The sequence below is a fragment of the Dermacentor andersoni genome, chromosome 2, assembly GCF_023375885.2.
Source record: "Dermacentor andersoni chromosome 2, qqDerAnde1_hic_scaffold, whole genome shotgun sequence".
In the NCBI taxonomy this organism is placed as follows: domain Eukaryota; kingdom Metazoa; phylum Arthropoda; class Arachnida; order Ixodida; family Ixodidae; genus Dermacentor; species Dermacentor andersoni.
Genome location: NC_092815.1, coordinates 17,908,134 through 17,931,808, shown reverse-complemented (window position 1 = coordinate 17,931,808; position 23,675 = coordinate 17,908,134). Strand labels below are relative to the sequence as shown.

The 23,675-nt window shown below is 43.1% G+C and overlaps 1 protein-coding gene across 2 annotated transcripts in view; it reads left to right on the top strand.

Annotated features, from left to right (window-relative positions):
- The window catches only part of LOC126542841 (protein ECT2-like), a 122,477-nt gene that overhangs the window by 61,796 nt on the left and 37,006 nt on the right, over nucleotides 1–23,675 (top strand). For both annotated transcript variants that reach the window (XM_050189957.3, XM_050189958.3), the window contains exons 13-16: nucleotides 6,839–7,141; nucleotides 16,417–16,513; nucleotides 21,880–21,961; nucleotides 23,362–23,440. In XM_050189957.3, coding sequence (XP_050045914.1) covers nucleotides 6,839–7,141; nucleotides 16,417–16,513; nucleotides 21,880–21,961; nucleotides 23,362–23,440 — 561 coding nt within the window. The remainder of the gene's footprint in view (nucleotides 1–6,838; nucleotides 7,142–16,416; nucleotides 16,514–21,879; nucleotides 21,962–23,361; nucleotides 23,441–23,675) is intronic.

Sequence of the window (23,675 nt, the reverse complement as noted above, 5' to 3'; positions counted from 1 at the left end):
TCACTTTCTATGTGTCCAAAGTGGAAAACTAACAGAAATGATTTTAAAGCTTCTAAACAAAGTAGAAGTCTAACATGCACCCAATTTTTAAGCCAGAAAAATGGGCAAGGTTCCAATGCGTTGCACAATGGCTGCTGGCTTTCTAAAGTGAGCTTCGCCGCAATAATATCTTATGTGGTAAAGCATATAAATGTTGGAAACATGGTTTTGGTTTCGTAACCACTTGCACCGCACAGGCGATTTGCAGCCCAGTTTTCTCGAAAAATAAAAGGAACATCTTAGAACAGATTAAATACCGTAACTGCACATTTTGAGCTTCTGTGTATGAAAATCTTTCTAGGACTGGCTGGAAATTAGCACTTTCAACGGGAGTTGACACATGCTCACCGTATCCTAAACTTCGCTTAGCCATGTTACCGCTACTGGGGTCATGTCTGACACCAATAGTGTTTGGGTCATGCTGACTGGTCAAATTCGAATTATTTGCTGAGCGCCAATTTTAAGGTTGAAATTATGAAAGTTTGGGCCTATAGAAATGCATAGGTGCCAGCCGGGACCTTCAGTCGCGATTGAATTAACTGGAGTCAAATTAATGGAAGTCTGCTGTATAGAAAGTGTGCTGCTCACAAAACAAAGTGGCAGGCTTTCTTTTTTGTTTAACTTTCAGTATATAGAGTACCACTCTGCCCTCAAATTACGTTGGTACCACTGTAATATTTAGCATTCCAGAACATCAGTGAATACATAAATTCTCGAGCTACATCATCAACATCATCAGCCTATGTTATGTCCACTGCAGGATGAAGGCCTCTTCCTGCGATCTCCAATTACCCCTGTCCTGCGCTAACTGATTGCAGCTAGCACCTGCAAAATTCTTAATTTTATCATCCCACAGAGTCTTCTGCCGTCCTCAACTGCGCTTCCCTTCTCTTGGCACCCATTCTGTAACCCTAATCGTTTACCGTTTATCTAACCTACGCATTACATGACCTGCTCAGCTCCATTTCTTTCTTTTAATGTCAATTAGAATATCAGCTATCCCTGTTTGCTCTCTGATCCACACCGTTCTCTTCCCGACTCTTATGTTATGCCTAACATTCTTTGTTCCATCCCTCTTTGCACGGTCCTTAAAGGGACACTAAAGGCAAATATTAGGTACAGCTAAAGTGATAGATTAGTACTAGAGAATATCTAAGGCGTCAATGTTATCACGAACAGAGCCTTAATAATCGAGAAATTGAGGTAAATACAGGACATGATCAGACTCCCCTGGGACATTCAAGTACTTGCCCAATGACGAAAGCACTCCTCGGTTAAATTCTGTCACTAGTACTCGAGCACTCGTTGCAGAAAACATCCTTGTATTTTATTATAAGACGAAATAATATGCTACTTGTCCAGTTCTATTTCGGTTATAGAAAGAAGAACTCAGTTAAATTACACTTGACAACGACACGGGAAGTATAAAGGTTTCGTTTTCGCTCAACTCTGCGTCGCCCACGCTTTCATGTCTCAGTAGTATTGTTATCACGTAGTGCTGCGCCTGGTTTTGCTGGCTAGCGAAACTTGCACCAACTGCAAGTACAGAGAATTCAACTTCTATGTGATGTCACGCAATGCGCGAATGGTATACCCCACTTGGCCAAAAAGTAGCTGCAGCAGCGAATTCACCGCTCTGTCTTGGCTGGCTACTGATGTCTCTTGGGCGCCGTCTTACCGATGTGAGCACAGTGTGTTGATGATGTATGCAACGTCACCACTCCCCTGTTGAGAGGCAGGAGATTTGAATTGCAATGACGGTATCCGGACCCTTCAGATGCAATTTTTTCATAAAGTAAGTCTTCTCTTGCACGAAACAAGCTTTGCAAGGCTTCTGGAATGGCCACTGCCAATTTTTTTCATACACTTTCATTGCCATTAAATTATCATTTCTTTAATTCAATTAATAAGTACAACTAGTTTCCCCTGTTTTCCTTGGCGTCCGTTTGTTGGCTTCTCATGATATGAACAATCATTTGTTGTAACTCATTCCCAGTGTTGCTGAACAGGACAATGTCATCTGAAAACTGAAGGTTGCTGAGATATTTGTCTTGATCCTTACTCCTAAGCCTTCCCAGTTTAATAGCTTGAACACATCTTCCAAGCACCTAGTGAATAGCATTGTAGAGATTGTCTCCCTGTCTGACCCCTTTCTTGATAGGTATCTTTCTACTTTTCTTGTGGAGAAATAAGGTAGCTGTGGAATCTCTGTACATATTTTCCAATATATTTACGTAAGACTCCTTTGCTCCTTGAATACATAATGCCTGGATGACTGCTGGTATCTCCACTGAATCAAATGCCTTTTTGGTAATCTATGAAAGCCATATAGAGAGGCTGATTGTACTCAGCAGATTTCTCGATTACCTGATTAATGACATGGATGTGATCCATTGTACAGTATCCCTTCCTGAAACCAGCCTGTTCTCTTGGTTGACTGAAGTCAAGCGTTGCCCTATTCTATGGGAGATTATCTTGGTGAATATTTTATATAATACTAGAAGTAAGCTAATGGGCCTATAATTTTTCAATTCTTTAACGTCTCTCATTTTGTGGATTAGTATAATGTTGGCATTCTTCCCGTTATCTGATACCCTTGAAGTTGATAGACAGTTCGTATAAAGTTTTTCAAGCATTATGTCTCTTCCATCTGTGATTAAATCGACTGGTAGTCCATCATCTCCTGCCGCCTTTCCCCGTTTCATGTCTTGCAAGGCCCTTCTAACTTCATCGCTAGTTATAGAAGGAGCCTCTGTAACCTGTTCATTATCGTTCCGAATGGAGTCCTCCTGAGTCCTCTGGGTACTGTACAGGGCAGCATAGAATTTTTCCACTGCTTTTACTATATCGAAGAGATTGCTTATGATATTACCCTGCTTATCTTTTAGTGCATACATCTTGGTTTGTCTGATGCCAAGTTTTCTTCTCACTGATTTCTGGCTGCGCCCTTTTTTTTTTACTGCTTCCTCAGTCTTTCTCATGTTATAATTTCAAATATCCTTTATTTTGTCCTTGTTGATTAGTTTTGACAGTTGTGCAAATTATATCTGATCTCTTGAGTTACTCACTTTCATTCTTTGTCGTTTCTTTATTAGGTGCTTTGTTGCTTGGGATAGCTTACCTTGTGGGGATGCGCAACTCTCATGCGTCCCCTGATATGTTTTCTCGTATAGCTCCCATCTCCTGTAATCTGGCTTCACCACGTGGCTTTACTGCGGCGGTCGGTATGCTTGCAGGGTAGTGAGAGAGATGGCGCGAGTGTTGCTCTGCTAACGCCACCTAACGGCGGGGTTACTTGGGCACAAAAACGAGAAGGCTCTTCCTCTTTGGCTCGGGGTCAGAAAGCAGCGCGGACATTCTGCACGTGCACCGATCTATGCTTCTGCGAGACAGTCTCGCGAGGCCTACCCCGAAATGGATGAACACGATCGTTCAAACGCGCCACCGTTCACGTGACCGCACTCGCGAACGACCAGGCGTTGGTGTCCAGCATGGGCCGAACATATTCGCTCGTTATCCGGTTGCGGTGAGTCGGACTTCCGTGATTTGTCGCGTGCCCATCGGCATGTTTTGTGGATGGCAACTCGGCTAGCAAGCATTAGTCTATGAAAGGTGCAATAAATTCCCTGGTAATTGTTTGCACTAATGTGTTGTCGTTCCTTTGTCCCAAGAGCACGGGCGAGAACCCCACAACCTACTGGTTGCCTTGGTGCCTTACCTCCCACTTCAATTGCTGCTTCTGAAGCCAGCCTAGTTGAGAAAATGAGAGAAAGAAAAACAGTCAGCGCTTACCGGGCATTCATGAGTTGCGTGTGGACAGAGGTACACCAAACAGCTTACGGTCGCGTCTGCCTGCCTCAGGCGTCGGAGAAATCTTTCCGAACGAGGCTGAACTGATCCTGATGCACCGCCCAAGGCTGAGATGTTGGGTGTGAGGAGGGTTCATTGACAGAGACTTTCGCTCAAAGGGCAAATCCTCAGAATGGCAAGACAGGCCGCCAGAACAATATGGTTCTGAGCCGCAGGTAAAATAGGTGACCTTGGAAGTGACTTAGCTCTACGCTTGGAAAGCGCTTATGCGATACCTCCTTTAAGCTACGGCGAATGCGTCTGCGATCAGTTAGACATTGTTTGTACACTTTGCACGAGAAAGTATTAACGTCCCTTTTGCCGCTGTACTTGAAATACTTGCAATTTACCAGTTGCGAATACATGCTCGTGATCTACAGGAGCCCAAATGGAAACACGTGAAAACGAATACAAGTGCAAACGTAGAAGAAACAAATGGACGCAAACTACGACTGTTTTTGACGTTATTAAAATCTGTATGTGAACTTAACAACTGCTGTTGCAGCTTTTTTTTTTTTTTTTTCCTTATTGTCAGCATGATACACGTTTCTCTTGCGTTTGCGCAACAATTTTTTTTGGAGGGGGGAGGGGGGGTTACTAGAAAGTCACCGCAAGGTATGTCATCAGAGTTACTCTAAGCCCGTTTCGTATATCTCAAATGCCTGGGAACATGCTTGAATTATCCGCGATATACGGGTTTTGCTGATCGCAAGATGTGACACAACCTTTAGTATTTCTCAATGGCTCTAACATCGTGGTTTCGGAGTCTCCCATACGCGTGCGGCCATGAACGCAGCTATATGCACGATATATTTTCGGGGAATTTGAACAGCACTTAAAAGTGTTGAAAAAAAAAGAAAATGAGAGAAACAAAAAGTTTCAGTGCTTACCGGGAATTCACGAGGTGCGTACATAACAGCTTACGGTTGCGTCTGCCTGCTCTACCTACTCAGACATCAGCGAAGTCTTTCCGAACAAGACGAAACTGATCCTCAAGCTACAACTGCTGTTATAAAGGAAAATGTATTGCATAGGTAATATGTGAAAACTGCAAATGAAATTGCATTCTCATTACTAACACACTTTGCTACCATAAAGTTGAAAAAAAATAGACGGCACCTCCTTCAGGAAACAGCTTCATATCTGTCCTTCACAAATTGTTGCCCATTTGTTTGCATTCTTCATTACCTTGGGCTTGCCTAATGCAGTCTGTTACCAGCATATGTGTACAGGGTTACTGGAGTTATTAGCGGTGCATAGTAGATATTCTGTCTGGCCAGTGAAGAGTGAAGTCAGCTTACCTCAGTTGCGAACTCAACATGAAGAGAATGATTCCTATTGTACATTTTGGTAAATGCTTCTGGTTTAATTTACTCCCTCATGATCGCTGCTCGACATATTCGCTTCTAATATTGCCATCTGGATTATTTTTGCTGCTGCATCAGAAGTTCCACGTTTTCAAAGAAATAATCACTTTTTATTACGCAGTGAAAGGAAGTCACCAAGCGTGCACATCAATGTCAAATATTTGCTATTTATTTACATGATAGATAGTAACCTATGTTTAAGGGCTCTCGATTGAGTGAAGAACAAATATGATACGCGTAAGGAACGTGTCAATTTATTAGTATGATCAAAACGCAGCCATGAGATCAGATTCACATTACCAAGCGTGATGACTGTTAGCATAGTACACCACATGTTTGGCTCTTACACATATAGCACTCTAGAACGGTCACCTTTAACTGGTGCAGACATTTTAAGACGGTTTCTCCCGCAACCTTTGTTCGTGCTAAACATGTGCAGGAAGTGTCTCGCATGAACCTATTGACATAGCGAAGAGGGCTCCGATTTGTGTGTTGCAACCTTTCGGCAGAAAGAAAAAAAAAAACGTTTATGGTTTTTTTATAGCTCCAGAGGCATCGTCACTGCAGCTGAAAACCTTTCCAACACCATGGCATAGGCCATAGTGGTGGCTGACACAACGGTGTCGCACAACTGCACTGCAAATGACCAAACTCCCACAATTTTTATGTCTACTTCATGAACCCTGGGGAGTGTTAGCCAGCAGCACTCACAGCCATGGTGGTGAAAATGGAGCATCTTGTCAACTACAGACACCCTCGATGTCATAATGTAGCATATGAGGGTTCTTTGGCCAGTTGTCTGCTCCTAAATTCATGTGCCATGTGACACTTACAGTGGAAAGGATGTTCCATCTCCTAGGAGTTGTCTGTTATTCCTCAAGAAGCAGTTCAGAAGGCATTCCAAAATGCATTCCAAATGCATTTTTGCTGCTGCATCAGAAGTTCCACGTTTTCAAAGAAATAATCTTTTTATTACGAAGTGAAAGGAAGTCACCAAGCGTGCACATCAATGTCAAATATTTGCCAATATTGTCAAAAGTTGGGAACAATGTATTGCTAGCAAAGGGAAATGCTTCGAAAGCAAAACTTATGTTGTACATACCAAATTAAAGTTTTATTGAAATTGTCTAATGTTTGGGTAATAACTAGAGGGCAACACTCAACATAACTAAATGATTCCAATATCTAAACCTCAGGTTATTATTTTTTTTTTTTTTTGTGATATGGAATTATTTTATCTGCACTGGATCTGAAAACTGTTGAATGTTATTACTCGTGAGCTAAATTAAAGTTTGCCTCTTGATGAAATTGTTGTTAGATGAGTTCTAATAAGGCAACTATTAATGTTGGCAAAGGTGTTAAAAACAAACATCAATTTTACACCGGTTATACAAACAGTGGTAACAGACAGCCGCACCAATTTTCAAGCTATGTCATTCCACTGCTGAGAAGTGGTCACAGGTATGATCTCTGGATGTAGCAGCTGCACTTGATGTGCATGAAATGCAGCAACACTTATGCACGTTGTAGCTGGTTGAAACTAATGTGGAGCCATCAGTCAATCATCAGACTTGTGGTTGCAGCTGTTCAAGGCACCCCTGGAGGACCCAAGCAGCATGGCAGGGGAGCCGCTGCTGGACTCTGCCGAGGTGCGGCTCATTTTTGGACACCTGCCGCCCATTTACGAGGTGCATCGCAGCCTGCAGCTCCAGCTGCAGGCAATGCTACGCACCTGGTCTGACGATCATGCAGTGGGCGAAGCCGTATTAGCACACCGTGAGGCGTTTGAGAAGGCCTACCCACCCTTCGTCAACTCCTTCGAGCGTGCCAAAGAAACCCTCGCCCAGTGCGACCGGCAGCGGCCTAGGTTTCATGCCTTCCTCAAGGTCTGTGGCTTTTTTACAATCACAGTCGAACCGCAGTACAGTAGACTTGTGTTAATTCAACTCCGGTTGGCCAGCATCCATGCATTCTTGTGGGCCCAAATTTCTGTTATTTCGATCCTAAAATTGCCCTTCACCGAATAATTCAAACTTACCCATCAGCACGCATGTGCCTAGCCCTTACGGTGACCCCGATAGCGACCCCTTTATGGCAGTGCCTGTCTTAGCGAAGCTTAGGGGAGAATGAATGTGTTGAGCATGCAGCATCTCTCGTCAAAAATGCTTATTTTCGGCTCGCATTAGGAAGATCTTCAAGGGCAGATTTTCCATAGCTGCCAATTCTTGATTATGGTATGTACCCAATTCTAACGTGCTTTTTTCTTTCTTAAAGGAAAATCAAGTAAAAAATTGCCTATGTAGTGCAATCAAACACTAAACCTTCTTCACAACGTTTGCATTATTCGCCGCATAACATGAATATATTGCGGCAAAGCCAACTTTATAATACCGTGTGAGGACGATAACCTTAAAAAAATGGCTGCCATTGTGCAACCATCTTTCATGGCGCTCGTCCTTGTATTTCTTCTATTCTTCGTCCCTGTTTGTTTGTGCACAAAAAGCTTTAAGGTGAATCTGTTCCAACTAGGCTGACTCACAGTTATGCGTCTTTCGTGCTAAAAAATCGAGGGCAAGTCTTTATTTAGGAGCTTTAATATAATTTGTCAGTTTACTACTTTGGACGCTTAGATAGTGGGTGCACATGTGATTCAGGGGAGTGTTAAAATAGAGAAAATACTGCTAAATGAATCTATAGTGTGATTTGATGTTTTTGCTGTATCTTGTTTAATGCGATCCACCGGATAACTTCACCAATTTTGTCGGTCAGGGTCCTGTCAGGGTCAAATTAATGGAAGTAGACTATACAAAACATTATCCAAATTCAACACGCATGTTGGAATTTATGTGAAGCATTTAATTAAATGCTATAAAACAAGATGTGATGCATACAATTACTGTGAAATCCAGTGAAATCCCAATCGGGACCCTGCATATTTTGGTGCGCCTGTTTGAAAAAAGATTTTGCACTGATGTACTATCTTGCTCAAGTTTTGCAGAGAGATCGCTGTTTTGAGTCTACGTCGTTTAGTATAACACTTGGCGTAGTTAATTGCCTGGTTTTAAGAAGAAAGCGCAAATTTGCCTGCATTTAGGGGGATGTAAGCTGCTTCCGTGATAGCACAAGCATAAACTTGTGTCGCCACCTGCCAGCAGCTGTAGAAAGTGGCGTTTCAGGGAGCGCAGCCTGGTATTAACATACGACTGCCCTCCCTGAAAGACAAGTGATGATCACTGTCAAACCTGTAGCACGAATGAGAGCTGCTGTACCAGGCAAGTTCAACTTAAGCCCTGCACCTGGCCGCTGCTGCACTGCACGTGAGGTGGCTTGGCTGGACCATGCGATTTGCATTCTGGACATTGCGAATAGCAGCCTTCGTTTTTGTTCAAATGATACAATGAGAAATAAAGCATTATCAAAACTGTGCATTTTGCAACCTTCGGCGGTTGTTTTTGAATTGCTGGATGCTATAAGTTTAAAGCTAAGGTGCTGAAGCCTAGGAGCACTCTTGACACTGACACTGAGCCGACAGAAGTGGGCGGCGGTGACTTGTCTACGTCATCAACCCAAAAACTCAATTTTGGGTGCTGCACGGTACGCCAATGTAGGAAGCTTGCCACTAGTATATTTGTTTCTTAAGAACAAGTGCATTTCCACACGTGCACATCACCGCATTGTATTTATACTATCAAGACAAAAATTGCCCAAAAATCTGCCGATTGTGCTCGATGGTCTGTTATAGCCGGCTCCTTTAAACATGGAATTTGTTGCATTGATAATATATCAGCAGCAGCAGCAGCAGCAGCAGCAGCAGCCTATTTTATGTCCACTGCAGGACGAAGGCCTCTCCCTGCAATCTCCAATTACTTCTGCCCTGCGCCAACCGATTCTAACTAGCACCCGCAAATTTCCTAATTTCATCGCGCCACCTAGTCTTCTGCCATCCTCTACTGCGCTTCCCTTCTATTGGTAACCATTCTGTAACCCTCATGGGCTAATGGTTATCTAACCGGCACATTACATGACCTGCCCAGCTCCATTTTTTACTCTTGATGTCGATTAGAATATTGTCTATACCAGTTTGCTCTCTGATCCAAACCACCCTCTTTCTGTCTCTTAACATTATGCCGAGCACTCTACATTGCTCTTTGCGCGGTCCTTAACTTGTTTTCAAGCTTCTTTGTCAGTCTCCAAATCTCTGCCCCATATGTCAGCACCAGTAAAATGCACTGATTGTATGCCTTCCTTTTCAATGATAATGGTAAGCTTCCAGTCAGGATCTGACAAAGTCTGCCGAATGCACTCCAACCCATTTTTATTCTTCTGTAAATTTCCTTCCCATGATCAGGGTCCCCTGTGAGTAATTGACCTAGGTAAACATACTCCTTCACAGACTCTAGAGGCTGACAGGCGATCCTGAACTCTTGTTCCCTTGCCCGGTTATTCATCATTATCTTTGTCTTCTGCATATTAATCCTTAACCCCACTCTTGCACTCTCCCTGTTAAGGTCGTCTGCAGTGTTGCTGAATAGAACAATGTCGTCGGCAGACCGAAGGTTGCTGAAGTATTCGCTGTCGATCCTTACTCCCAAACCTTCCCAGCTTAATAGCTTGAATGCTTCTTCCAAGCATGCAGTGAATAGCATAGGAGAGATTGTGTCTCTCTGTCTGACCCCTTTCTTTATAGGTATCTTCCTACTTTTCTTGTGAGAATTAAGCTAGCTGTGAAATCTGTGTAGATATTTTCCAGGATATTTATGCAAGTGGTCTGTACTTCTTGATTACGTAATGCCTCTATGACTGCTGGTATCTCTACTGAATCAAATGCCTTTTCGTAATCTATGAAAGCGATATATAAAGAGGCTTATTGTACTCTGCGAATTTCTCGATAACCTGATTGATGACATGGTTGTGATTCATTGTAGAGTATCCCTTCCTGAAGCCAGCCTGTTCCCTTGGTTGACAATAGTCCACTGTTGCCCTTATTCTATTGGAGATTATTTTGGTATACATTTTATATAATACTGGGAGTAAGCTAATAGGCCTATAATGTTTCAGTTCTTTAATGGCTCCCTTTTTGTGGATTAGTATAATGTTTGCATTCTTCCAGTTTTCTGGAACCCTTGTAGGTGATAAACATTTCGTATAGAGAGCCGCCAGTTTTTCAAGCATTATGTCTCCTCCACCTTTGATTAAATTGACTGTTATTCCATCTTCTCCTGCCGCTTTTCCGCGTTTTATGTCTTGCAAAGCCCTTCTGACCTCATCTATAGCTATAGGAAGAGTTTCTGTATCCTGTTCATTATAATTCTGAATGGAGTTCTCCTGAATCCTCTGGGTATTGTACAGGTCAGTATAGAATTCTTCCTCTGTATTTATTATACCTTCGAGATTGCTGATGATATTGCCCCACTTATCTTTCAGCGCATACATCTTGGTTTGTCCTAGGCCAAGTTTCTTTCTCACTGATTTCAGGCTGCATCCATTTTTTACGGCTTCTTCAGTCTTTCTTGCGTTATAATTTCGAATATCACTTATTTTCGCCTTGTTGATCAGTTTTGACAGTTCCGCGAATTCTATCTTATCTCTTGAGTTGGACACTTTCATTCTTTGTCGTTTCTTTATTAGGTCCCTTGTTACTTGGGAGGCTTGCCTACTGGTTGTCTTGGTGCCTTGCCTCCCACTTCAGTTGCTGCCTCTGAAGCCAGCCTCGTTACGGTTTCATTCATTACCTTTATGTCATCATCATCATCTCTCTTTTCTAAGGCTGCATATTTGTTTGCAAGTAGCAGCCTGAATTTGTCTGCTTTTACCCTTACTGCCTCTAAGTTGACCTGTTTCTTCTTTACCAATTTTACTCTTTCTCTGTTCAAATTATGGTGAATCTTTGCCCTCACTAACCTATGATCACTGCACTTTACCCTACTTATCACTTCTACATCCTGCACTATGCTGGTGTCAGCAGAAAGTATATAGGCAGACCAAACTAAGTGAGAAAAGTGGTCTGTTACATCCGGAAGTATGCTGTATGTGGATCCAGTGTAACGGGCATGGACTTTATAAGCATTGTTTTCTGGTGTCAGTGCCTCATTTAAAAATTAATTTGAATTGACATTGTGAATGCCCCTCATATATTAAAATGAAATCAAAGTTACACACCTTGCAGTGTTTTGTGCCCTCACGTGGTTCGCTTTCCGAGGCTGTCTTGAACAGCATCATCTCATAGTAAAACGGACCATTTATGACGCTGCTAAAGACGACTGTCTTCGTACACCTCGAAGATATAGGGTAATGTTTTTCTCCATTCACATCTACTGTCATGAAAGAGAATGTTTTGTAGTGCAAGCATTGAAAAGCAGTAAAAAGAAGTATCGCATGTCATCTCACTCTGGCTTGTCCTGGCTCCTTTTTAATGCCCACCTCATTTCGGCAAACAATGCTGCCTTGCTAGAAATGCTTGGAAATTATTCTGCATTGTTATTTAAAACACAAAATCCTCCACTGCCTGGATGGAAATCGGTGCCGAGAGTCTGGAAAGCAAAATGTTTTACTTTTTCTGTCATAATTGGTCCAGTGGCTGGAAGGTTCAGAGTAAGAGGGTGAAGGAACTGTTAAACAGCCTTTTAATAGGCTGTCTCTTACATGTTTAGTGCTGGTGGTCACATAATCTCGAGTTTCAAAGATGCGTTGGAGCGAGAGGCAAACGAAGGGCTCACTCCCCTCTGCCTGCATTCTTCATCATGCCAGCATTGCTGCAGCAAGCGTTCACGGTCGTCGAGTGAGATCTGTTCATGTTTCCCTGTGCACGATGCCACCATGCTTGTCATGTTTTTTTTTTTATTCATGTACCCGAAGGCCCTTTTACAGGCATTACATAGGGGGTTACATAACATTATGTAACATATCACGGTGAATACATAATGAAAATATAGAAGCAGAACGAGCGCCATTTACTGAGAACATAACTTGATAAAGCATACTGAAAGATACACTGCAAACACTGAGAACATGCTGGAAAAAGTACAACTACAATGGTAGTGACAATAACAGAAAATAATACAATTCTAACTGCCGGCATGCAATAAGTACTTCATTTTGCTAACAAAAGCGTCGTGGATGTTGACAGAAATGATTTCCACAGGCAGCTTATTCCAATGGTGAATGGCAAGGAACAATGGCGAATGATGCATAAACTTGGTACAAGCGATCTTTGGTTGTACATTAAAGCCGTAGTCTAATCGGAAAAAGATGCAATGGGCCGGTTTGATAAGAGATTCTGTAAATGGTGCAGGACTGTAATAAAGTCGGGGAAGTGAGATAACAGGGCAACAAGTCTTTACATTTCCAGTGAACATAAATTTAGATACGATTTGATATCAGTAATGCTGGAGTAGCGAGAGTACTTTCTTGTGATAAACCTTATGGCCTTATTCTGCAATGATTTGAGTTTCCCAGCAAGGTATGCTTGATGCGGGTTCCAGATGATGGCGGCATATCCTTCTTGCGATCTTACTAAAGTTGTGTATGCTAATAGTTTGGTTTCCTAATTTGCGGAATGTAAATGATGCCTAATGATATCTAGGGTCTTCAACGCTTTGGTGGTGATGTAATCAATGTGTTTATGCCATGTCAGGTCTAAAGAAATATGAATGCCTAAGTATTTTACTGTAAGGAACTTTCTCAATGGCCACGTTATTGATAGATAAAAGAAGGACACAGTGAGTTTTGCCATGGTAAACGCTACAGCTTTTGTTTTGGAAACATTAATCCCCATCTGCCATTGTTCACATCACTAGCTATTTCGTCAAGATCGGACTGCAGGGCATTAGTGTCAAAACGGTCAGTGATCTTGTTGTAAGTAACACAGTCATCGGCACATAGTCTATTAGTAGAAGTAAGGTTGCTGCTTATGTCATTAATATAAATAAGGAAGAGAATCGGCCCAAGCACAGAACCTCGTGGCACACCATACTTTACGCGGGTTAGTGCAGAACAAGATCCGTTGGCAGAAGCAAACTGCTGTCGGTTAGTTAAAAAATTAACAATCCATTTCAGAACATTAATAAGTGAATGTTCTGCTATTTATACAGCCAACAAAACTGTGAACCTTCGTTAGTTATGTAGTTCTTTGCTATTGTTATCACTGCTTTACCTTTTGGACAAAATATAAACTTTTTTACTCATAGAAGCAATACCAGAAATAATGCATATTCACTACATAAATTTCAAATGCCAAACCAGATCTTGCTTGATTTCTCAGACATGACAAGCCTGCAATGTCGTGAATTTATAACAGACATAGTTGCTGTGAACAACAGGTTGTCGGCCATTGCCTCGATTTAATGTGACTTTAAGGGGGGACACGGGTTGTGGCGACCAAAAATCGCGGAAAAAACTCGATTTTTTTTCTTGCATTTTTGGAATGTACAGCTATTATTCCATCTATATTGTTAATTTTATACCGATAACATCAGTATTTTAGCCGCAGTGACGCCTTATACGACATGTACTAGCTGAATTTCAGGCGGAACTTGCGCTGAAACGGCATATTTTCCGAAACGCGCGCCTGCTCTTCCACGTGTGCTAGCGCGGACATCTTGGTCTCATTTGAAAGAGCCGACTTTTCCCTTCAAGTTACCGCCAGAACGGGCCCCATTCAGCCATTGGCCACTTATAAAATGCGCGGCAAAGAAAGGTACTAGAACGCCCTCCTATTCGTCACTCGGTGCACGTGACTTGAGCTTGCCTCCCGATTGGCGGAACTGCATGGCCATTGTCTGCTCCGCGCTTGGAGCCGCGCACTGAGGTGCGCCATCTTGCCCCAGTGTCAACGCGATATCTGAAACGGAACGCAAATTTCGAACGCGGCACAAGTTTGGTGCGCAAAAAGTGGGACGGACACTCATCGAAAACTTCAAAAAACGCTGCTCAACACTGCAAAACGCTCAGGACGCCACAACCTCGGCGACCGATGCCGAAATCGTCGATGCAGCAACAGCAGGCCTAACGACCGGATCGGCTGCTGCGGATACTGTGACAAGTACGCCTGCCGTTGACCCTTCGACCCAGCGCTCGCGTACGGCAAGATACAATCTACCGGCAACCCTCCAAGCGGGAGGAGGAGGAAGCGAAAGCCAAAGCAAAGCTATCGGAGTTGTCTTCCGCTCCAGCAACGGAGAGGAAACGCGAGTGTGGGTGACAGTACCGACGATGCACTTCGCCCGCCTGATGGGACTACGTTTACGATTGTGGATTTGAGTGCCGTGAACACTTTATTAACATTTGCGAATTGCAACATCTGCAGTGGTGCCTTATAAATCGTCCGAGACGAGCGGGAATACGGACTCGCTGTGAAGCTGCGTTTTATGTGCGCAAATTGTGGAGAGATTGCGTCGGTGTGGAGCTCGCCGCGCGTTGACAGTGCTGAGCGAATGAAACCCTTTGCTGTGAACGTTTTGGCTACGCGTGCCATGCAGGCAACGGAGAACCGACAGACCGCGCTCAATGACGTTTGTCTCGTTGATGGGCATCAGCCGTCGGGCTCTTCACACGAAAACGTGCCAGAGCTACGTGAAGACGAAGTTGACGCCAGCGGCCGATCGCGCGGCGCGTAATCTGACGAGCGACTGCGCGCGGTCGGTTCGCGAACTTTACGCCGAACTGAACGTGGGTCATACTGGGAACATCGTTGTGTGCAAAGGCAAGGGCCTCAAAGGACATAACGAAAGAACTATGTCTAAATCCGAGCGAGCAAAGTCGCACCCTCATGGCCGAGAAAGATAGGCGTCAAATGACAGCATCAGCCAAGAAATGCAAAGCATCAGAAAATTTGCGCCAGTCCCTCAAAAAGCGGCACACCGGGGCTAGGAGTCAGCAGGACTACATGCCTGGTGCCTACTGAGCTGTTACAGCTGTAAATTTGTAAATAAAGTAGAGTTTTGCACGTTTTCTCTCTTTTCTCAAAACATGTTTTTGGGTCACTTCACTAGACTGTCGAAGTGATATCTCATGATCTAGAACAGCTAGAGCACTAATTCTTTCTTTAGCAGAAAGCCTAATCTACATATTACAAAGTGCTGAGAGCAGAATTTCAAATTTGTGCGTATGTATATTTCCATTTTATGAATTTTCTTTTGGTGTGGTAGCCTTAGGTCAAGGAAAGAATTTTGATCACCTGCAGAATGGCTAATTAAAATTTCATTTGAAAACTTTTTGCAGCATTGCAGTTATTGCACATTATAGTATCTAGCTATGCAATAATATTCACTTTCTGCTGAGCAGTTTTTTTTCCATTGTCTCCGGAAACAATAGAGTGGCAGCACCGTCAATCTCCTGAACTAATGAACCTACAAGAAAGACTATTGCATATTTGAAATCAGCACGAAAAACTAAGTAAGCTTGTATATTTTCATCAGATTTGGCCATAAGATGCAGGTAATAATCTCCACAACCCATGTCCCCCCTTAAAGTGTGGCGGCTTTTGATGCTGCATTGGTCAGACTGTGTGAAGATCTGTATGAGCCGCAGCGGCAGAGTGGATGCGAAAGCTACAGGCTTCACTTTCATACCACCGATGTAAAGATATCATTGACATGGCATGAAACTGTATCTTTCATCGTCGCCTCGTAATTTAAACAAAATGAAATTTCTTCTCGCCATTGAAATTCGTTTCTTCTGATCGCCTGGTAATCCAGAAATTTTTGTGTGTCCTTCCTTGTAAGAAAAATTGGTCAGCGCTGTACTTACCTGCATAAAAATAGAATTTCAATGTAACAATTTCGATACGGTGAAGTGCCAATTTTACTGACATAAGGTTTAACTATATATTTATGAGCTTAACTGTATTCGATTGCAACACTAAGCAAAAGTGCACTAAGTTTTCTGTCAAGTGAGGAAGCAATATTTAAGAAAAAAAAATTGTTTCCTTTCTGAACATTTTATGCTATCGCAGCTTGACATAAGTGCTCATGATATTCAAAGGCCTCTGCATGCAATTCATATTACGGAGATAGCAGTCTCCTTCCAACACCCTGATTGACCCTGATCACAGCTTTTTTTACATTGCAAGGTGCCTTTTGTGAATGTCATGGAGGCCAGTGGATTTAAAGTGGTTGAACCCTTGTAGTTGTGCCTGTCATATCACAAATGTCTGGTATTTCAGAGGTGTCAGACCAAGCCTGAGTGTGGCCGGCAGACCCTGGCAGAGCTGATGATTCGCCCCATTCAGAGGCTGGGAAGCATGATCCTGCTGCTCAAGGGTGCGCTGTTTTCACAGATTTGATTAACTAGTTGGCATTGCCAAGCTGTCTCCTACGCATGGAACTTTTGAGGCCCAGAACTATTTGAATGTAAAAACCTGGCTGTGCAGATCACTTCAGCACCCTGCATAACGGGTCCCCTACAATTGAAGGGACACTAAAGGCAAATATTAAATCAAGCTAAAGTGACAGGTTAGTGCTCGAGAATCTCTAAGGCATCAATATTATCGTGAACGGAGCCTTAATAATTGAGAAATTGAGGTAAATGCCGGACATGAATAAAGACTCCCTCAGGCCATTCAAGTACTTGCCCCATGATGAAAGCACTCCTCAGTTAAATTCTGTCTTTAGTACTCAACCACACGTTGTAAAAAATATCCTTGTATTATAAGACGAAATAAAATGCTACATGTCCAGTTCTGTTTCGATTATAGAAAAAAGAACTCATTGAAATTACCCTTGACAACAATGCGGGCAGTCAAAAGGTTTCGTTTTTGCTAGACTCCGCACCACCCACGCTTTCACATTTCAATAGTTTCGTTATCATGTAGTGCTGTGCTGGTTTTGCTGGCTCGCGAAACTCTCACGAACTGCAAGTAGCAGAGAATTCAACTTCCATGTGATGTCGCGGGTTGCCTGAACAGTCTACGCCACTTGACCAAAAAGCAGCTGCAATGGCAAATCCACCGCTCTCTTGGCTCGGCACCGCTGTCTGTCGGGCACCGTTTTACTCACCAACGGTAGCAAAGGGCGGTGATGGCGTATACAACGTCATCACTTCCCCGGTTGGTTGGTGGGAGATGTGAATTTTGGAAAAGGTATTCAGACCTGTCAGATCCAGTTTTCTCGTAAAGTAAGTCTTTTCTTGGCGCAAAACGAGCATTGTTGAGGTTTCTGGAATGGTATTTAAACAGTCCACGTCGACTTAGTATTTGCCTTTAATGTCTCTTTAACCACCTGCTGTTTCGAAGTTTCGTCATTTCCTCATTCAGGGTATTTCCATTGCACAGAAATGCTTCTCCCAGTTTCTCCCAATTTCAGAAAGCTTCCTGGAAACCTGCTTCTCAAAGTGTGTGGAGCGCATTTTGCCGTTTCCACTGAATGTTATTGACAGTGTCATGAGCCTCATTGATCTGAAGTGTCATATTTATGAACGTAAAAAAAAAGAATTACGGGGCTCAATTCATCAAATAAGGTAATTGCATGTATGAGATGGTGCTTTTTTATGGGAAATGCCATGCGGCATAGTCATGGTCTCTTTATCATGCCTGCTGAATTTATGCTGCCCGTTGTTGGTACTACTACACTAGAAAGCCACCTCTGGAGCTTAGTCACATTTTCTACCAATGTGAGATGACAGAGTGACTTTCGTTGTACTGGTACAAGCCGTTGTAATGGATGTCCCCAAATCAATTGTATGCACAAGACACTTATTGCCTTGTAGAAATAATACCACTGAGCAGCTTATTGTTTCTGCAGCATGTGCATGTGGTGGCTCACATTCTTTTGCATGAATAGCTTACTGTAAGTGCAGCATACATACCTGCCAAGTTATGCACATTTGTCATAAAATGGCCAACTTCTAGGACTTCTACTGCTATAGTGACACCAGTAAATTTTTTTTTATTTGCTTCCAGTTTGAGGCAACAATTCAATAATCGAGCTAAGATGAATCTGAACATTACAGTGCAGTTGGCAGCCTTCAAAATCTGGACAGCACTTTTAGGAATGTGGGGATTAACTTGGCTCTGTTGTAAAAGTCCAGATTTTCAAAGCTTTGTTACTACAGCGCAAGTGCTACCTATATATACTGCTTGAAAGAATAAACATTTAATTATTGGTCAGAACTATTGTCTGTCCCTTTCTGGTGTCTTGTGTTGTGCTATTTGTTCAAGTCACGAACCAACCAGGCTAATTGCATATGCTTGTATGTTACTAGGCTTGTAGAAATAGTCAATGTTTCATTTTTAATATTCAGCAGAATATTGTGCTTTTCAATATTTGCTTCAATGCAAATTTCAGTATCTGATATTTCCGAATAATTTGAAGCAAATTAAGACAAATTTGACCCCCCCCTCTCCCCCACCTCAGCAACAAAGGACGATGTCAGAACTGTCTCTAGACAACGAACTCCCTCCCCCCAAGCCAAATACTGATAAGACACGAACCATAAAATTTCCTTCTAAGAAACTGAAATTCTTACAACCGAGACCAACCAACAAAAACGACAGCTTAATGCCCGCCCACATGGAGCGAACTTTCACGGCGAACTTCGTGCGGCCCGCGCCCACGCAGCGGAACACCAGCGTGCCGCCACCATGCTGCACCGACACGCGGCGAAAAACATGCTGCCGCCGCCGCCGCCGTTACAATTTCAGTATTGTTAGAAAAAGAATGATTCCATTCCCAGTAAAATGGAGTGACAAAATTGTTTCGTATCTACAACTGAACCATTATTTATGCAATGGCAGCAAATAAGACGACTTATTATCTAGGTTTAATGTCGATTTGACAATTTCTGTCATTTTTCATCAAAACATGGAATGGAGGACGCAGAGAAATTGTTGGGGCTGGCAAGGCTGTGCAGTGGCAATCGGGATCAGGTTCAGCTGTGGTATCCGCGGTGTTGTGCGAGGTGCTGCGGTAAGTGTTGTGCGTTCTGCAAACTTCCGTTCCCAGTTTGCACCCAAACTAAATGCTCAAGAAGGTCACGAACACATCCTTTCAGTAGTCGCAGAAAACACCAGCTGCGGTGTGAACCGGTCCGGACATCGCCACGGGACGTGTGCAGTGGCTGCTTCAGCTGAAGTTGCTGCTCTTGAGAAAACAAGAAGCCAAAAACAGAAAAAGAAGGTTTTGAGTGCATTCAGTATAGAGAAAAAAAAAGTTGGAAACATAAAAGAAAGGGTGGGGGAGAGACACACAGCCTCAAGCAAACGAAAACAAATTATAAAAATGCTTGTTTGCGCCTTTTTGTTTCGAATAACCAATGAAACAATGAATCGGAAGAGCCTGTGCTGATTTAAACAAAAAGCACATGTCAACAAGTAATGATTATTGTTGACTCACTTTCAGGGGCACTACCAATCTCCGTGTCAACTTCCTGCCACACGACGATCTTTTTCCGCCAGTTCTTGTATTCAGGGTGGCTACAATCCCATAATATTGGTTGTGCCTGGATGGCTGTGATCAGTCGATCATTGTTCATGATGCTTGCAGCTTTTTTCGCCATGTTCACTCTAGGCTCCTTGGCTGGCTAGCCGAGTCAGATGCGGCAGCAGGAAGTCGGACACGACCGCGCCTTGATTGGTCTGTGCTGACAGCTTTAATTTGCCGCTTCCAGCAAGTGGTTGACCGCTTGAGAACATATCTAGCCCGCCTTGATTGACTGCAAATAGTCGCCAGCCGCCGGGTGGACACCGCGTGCGGCCTTTCGCCAGTTTTTGCAAGAAAATCACTCCATGTGGGTCAGGCTTAACTCTTTCGTTAATGCGAGAAAATGGTCGTATTTTATAGGTCTCTGAAAAAAATTATTTACCACTACAAATAATATTCCAGCACACATTGCAGCATAGCATATTGTGCATAATTAAATGCTGTTTCCAAAGACATACAAAAAGTTATTTTAAAAAATGGATTAGGTAAAACATACAAATTCTAGAAAGCACCATTTTTGCTGCCAGTTGACAAAAACAACAGTAGAAAAACATATCTACAAAAACATTAATATCAAAGGAAATTCAGAATATACATTTCAAAGATAGGTAAGCCAGGAATAGCATTTTAAAGAATAAACGCTCAGTACACCGTCGTTCTTTGGATACAAAAAAGAAACTAAGACCAGTTCATGCGGTGAAGCAGTTCCTGGATATTGTAAAGCATAGTTGCACTTCGCACTTTTCCCACAAAACGTCTGCTCTTTGTTCAACCTTGCGTTCCTCGTAACACATTTTGCACTTCCGCCTTTTCGGCATCTTCTGAGGATGGTCCGATGAGAAGTCCGAGGAACATACTTCACCATTTTGTCTAGAGTCATGCACCTCTTCCAGGTTCGATCACTCTCAAAATAGCTGACCAGCTACAAGCTTATGCATCCACGCATATCTGTTTGCATTTTTGAAGATTGTCTTTATCACCTCTGCAGAGAAGAATAGAAAGAAATCCCACGCCTTTGTAAATGTCTTGCCGCTGATCCATAGTGCTGGGCCGAGATGTGCTATGGGCAGCTTTCTTGGCGTGAATGGAAGTTTTTTCGCTGCCAATGGAAGCACGTCATAACCAAGCGAAATATGCACCCTGAAGATAATCAGTAGAGCTCTCAGATTGTGCAAAAAGATTGGCAGATAAGCGCGCACAAGGAAGGAGACCGCTCGGGGCCTTAAACTCGCCGGTGAACAGCTGCGGCATGTCCCTTGCCGACTCAAAACATTGTCGCTGTCAGATCGTGACTCTGCTTTGCTGTCACCTTCAAAATCATAACTCAAGTCCTCAACACTAAATTAAAGTTCAGGTGCAGCATAGTTTCCAACACGACGCTTTTTTCGCAATGCAGCTGCGCGGAACGACACCATGGAAGCGACTTTCGATAACTGCGCATTGACACCGGCAGTACCCCTTGCCTGGATATTACGAGAGAAGCAAAAATGAAACTCTTGGAAACTGGTTTAAAATGCCAAGTCTACATTGGACAGCTGGCGTCATTTTCAGTTAATTAGCACCGCTCAGCACTGTAGGACGTCAAAGCTGGCGATATAATTTAATTCTTGACTTGCTGACAGTCATTTGATGAGTGGCATGCTTTTTTCTTGAGTGTGGCAGAAGGTGACAGCCACGCTTCTTTTCGCTAGAGCATGCGTGCATTAGTTCGCAAAAAGGTCCGTGAAAAATAGCAACATTGCCAGAGCGCGAAAATTTAAACTTATTCGGAAAGTACAGTGCCTTTACTATCTACTGGATGGCCTTAAGTGGATAAGAAACGGCTCCAACACGTCAAAATCGGCTATCTAAAGCATCGATTACCAGTGATCAATTTGAATAGGCGTGATAACGAAAGAGTTAAACCATTCCAAAGGAAACCTGCTGTCAGGTCATATTCACAGTGTAAGCACAGAACCATCTCAGACTGTGCCCAGTCTGCTACCATTAGGTCGCCAAGAAGAATTCAAATTGGCATGTTCTGCAGAGATCAATTAGGTGGTTGACACTTTTTGGCATGATTGACATAGTTTTTTTTTCTCGCAAACATTTGGCAGCCTGTTCGTAGTTGGTACCAGCTATGGCAGGCGCAAAGTACTGCACTCGTAGTTGTCATCAACATCATCAGTGTATCATTAATTTATTCTCAAATTTTTATTTTCCAATTTCAGAAATACAGAAGCGTACACCCAAAAATAACAAGGACTCTGAAGCACTAGAAAAAGCTGTGGCTGCCCTCAACCAAATTATGCTGTAAGTAGTGTAAAGGCAGTGGTGTTTTTTGCCAGATGTATATGTGAAAGGCACCTGTCATGCCTGGAGAGCATTGGCTAAACTGTGTGGCATGATATTTATTCAAGCCAAGTTAAATCAGTTTGCCTGCTCTGCAAATGCAGAGCAGGCACGAGCACTCCTGCTATGTGCTCTTAATCATTGTATCAAAAACTCCTATTTAGCAGTTATAAATGCAAGCACGCATGACCTAGGTTTGACTGTTTCAATTCCACCATGTAGAAGATCTAAATACAGCTCATATTACCATGGCCTGGAAGTACATCTTGTGCTTTACATTCTTCTGATCTCGCATTTTTGTGAACTGTTCAGTTCATTGAATAAGGCTAACTATGTACCATATTTGCTCTGGTATAATGCACCCTCCAGTCTCACGTGTGTGCAGTTTCCATGGCCAGAAAAAAAATGTAGACCTTAACATACATACACTCTTAACTTGTGCAGGAAAATTCATTGATTTTGTTTATGTGAGCTATTTGCAAGCGTGGCATGATTTTGCATGCAAAGCACACACATGCCCTGGTTCTAGTTGAGTCAAGTTTATATGAGGGCTGTGGAGATCGCACCTGTACTCTTGGAATAAAGGAATGACAACACATTAGTGCAAACAGTCACAAGGACAGTTATTGCACCTTTAAAACACTAATGCTTGCTAGCCAAGTTGCTATCTGCATAACATGCCGATGTGCGCATGACAAATCAAGGAAGTCCAACTCACCACTACCAGATAGCGAGCGAATATGTTTGCCGCATGCTAAACGCCAATGCCTGGTTTTTTGCTTGTACGGTCACGCGAACGGTGGCACGTTAGAATGAGGCCTCGCGAGACGGTCTCGCCGAAGCATGGATCGGCGCACACACGGAACATCCGCACCGCTTGCTGACCTGGAGCCAAAGAGGAAGCGCCTACTTCCTGTCATGCCCAACTAACCCCACCATTAGGTGGCGTTAGCAGTGCAACACTCGCGCCATCTCTTATAATGCGCTGCAAACAGACCGATCGCCACCGGCTCTAAGCTATGCGGAGAAGCAGGATTACAGGAGACACGAGACATGCGGGGAAAACAGCATATCAGGGGACACTCGAGAGGCGCGCATCCCCACGGGGCATACACGTTTTTTGCGTTAGTGGCACCTTAGCCTCCAAAAATTGCAGAATGTATATGTAAGAGGTAAAGCTACTTGATTCTGGCAATTGATGAGCCTCCTCAGATTTCATTTGGCAAAGAACCGGGGAGCTTACTTGTCTTGGATGTTCCAGGCATTTTTCAGTATATACTGCATATTTTTATTACTGTGTGGGCTTTTCACATAGAGACAGCCGCAAAGCCACCGAGAATGAGCCAAAGTGTCTTTTACAGCAACATCAATGAAGGAAAACGCAAGACTGAGAGCCAAGTGGCCATGTTTGACATATTCAATGACATCGAGAAGTGCCCGGTAAGTAAGGACAGGTTTCACATTCACTGTTGTAGTCTCTGTCATAGTCATAGGCTGTGCTGCAGTATATTTCTATGTGTGTATGCATTACACTTACAAATCAGCTATGTGGGACATTTTAAAAGGAAACTTCACCTCGGGAGCTCCTATATACAGTAGAATCTCGGTGATACGGTATAGCTGATTCAAATTTCGGTACGGTACCCAATCATGAAATTTTTCAAGAGTCCAAGCC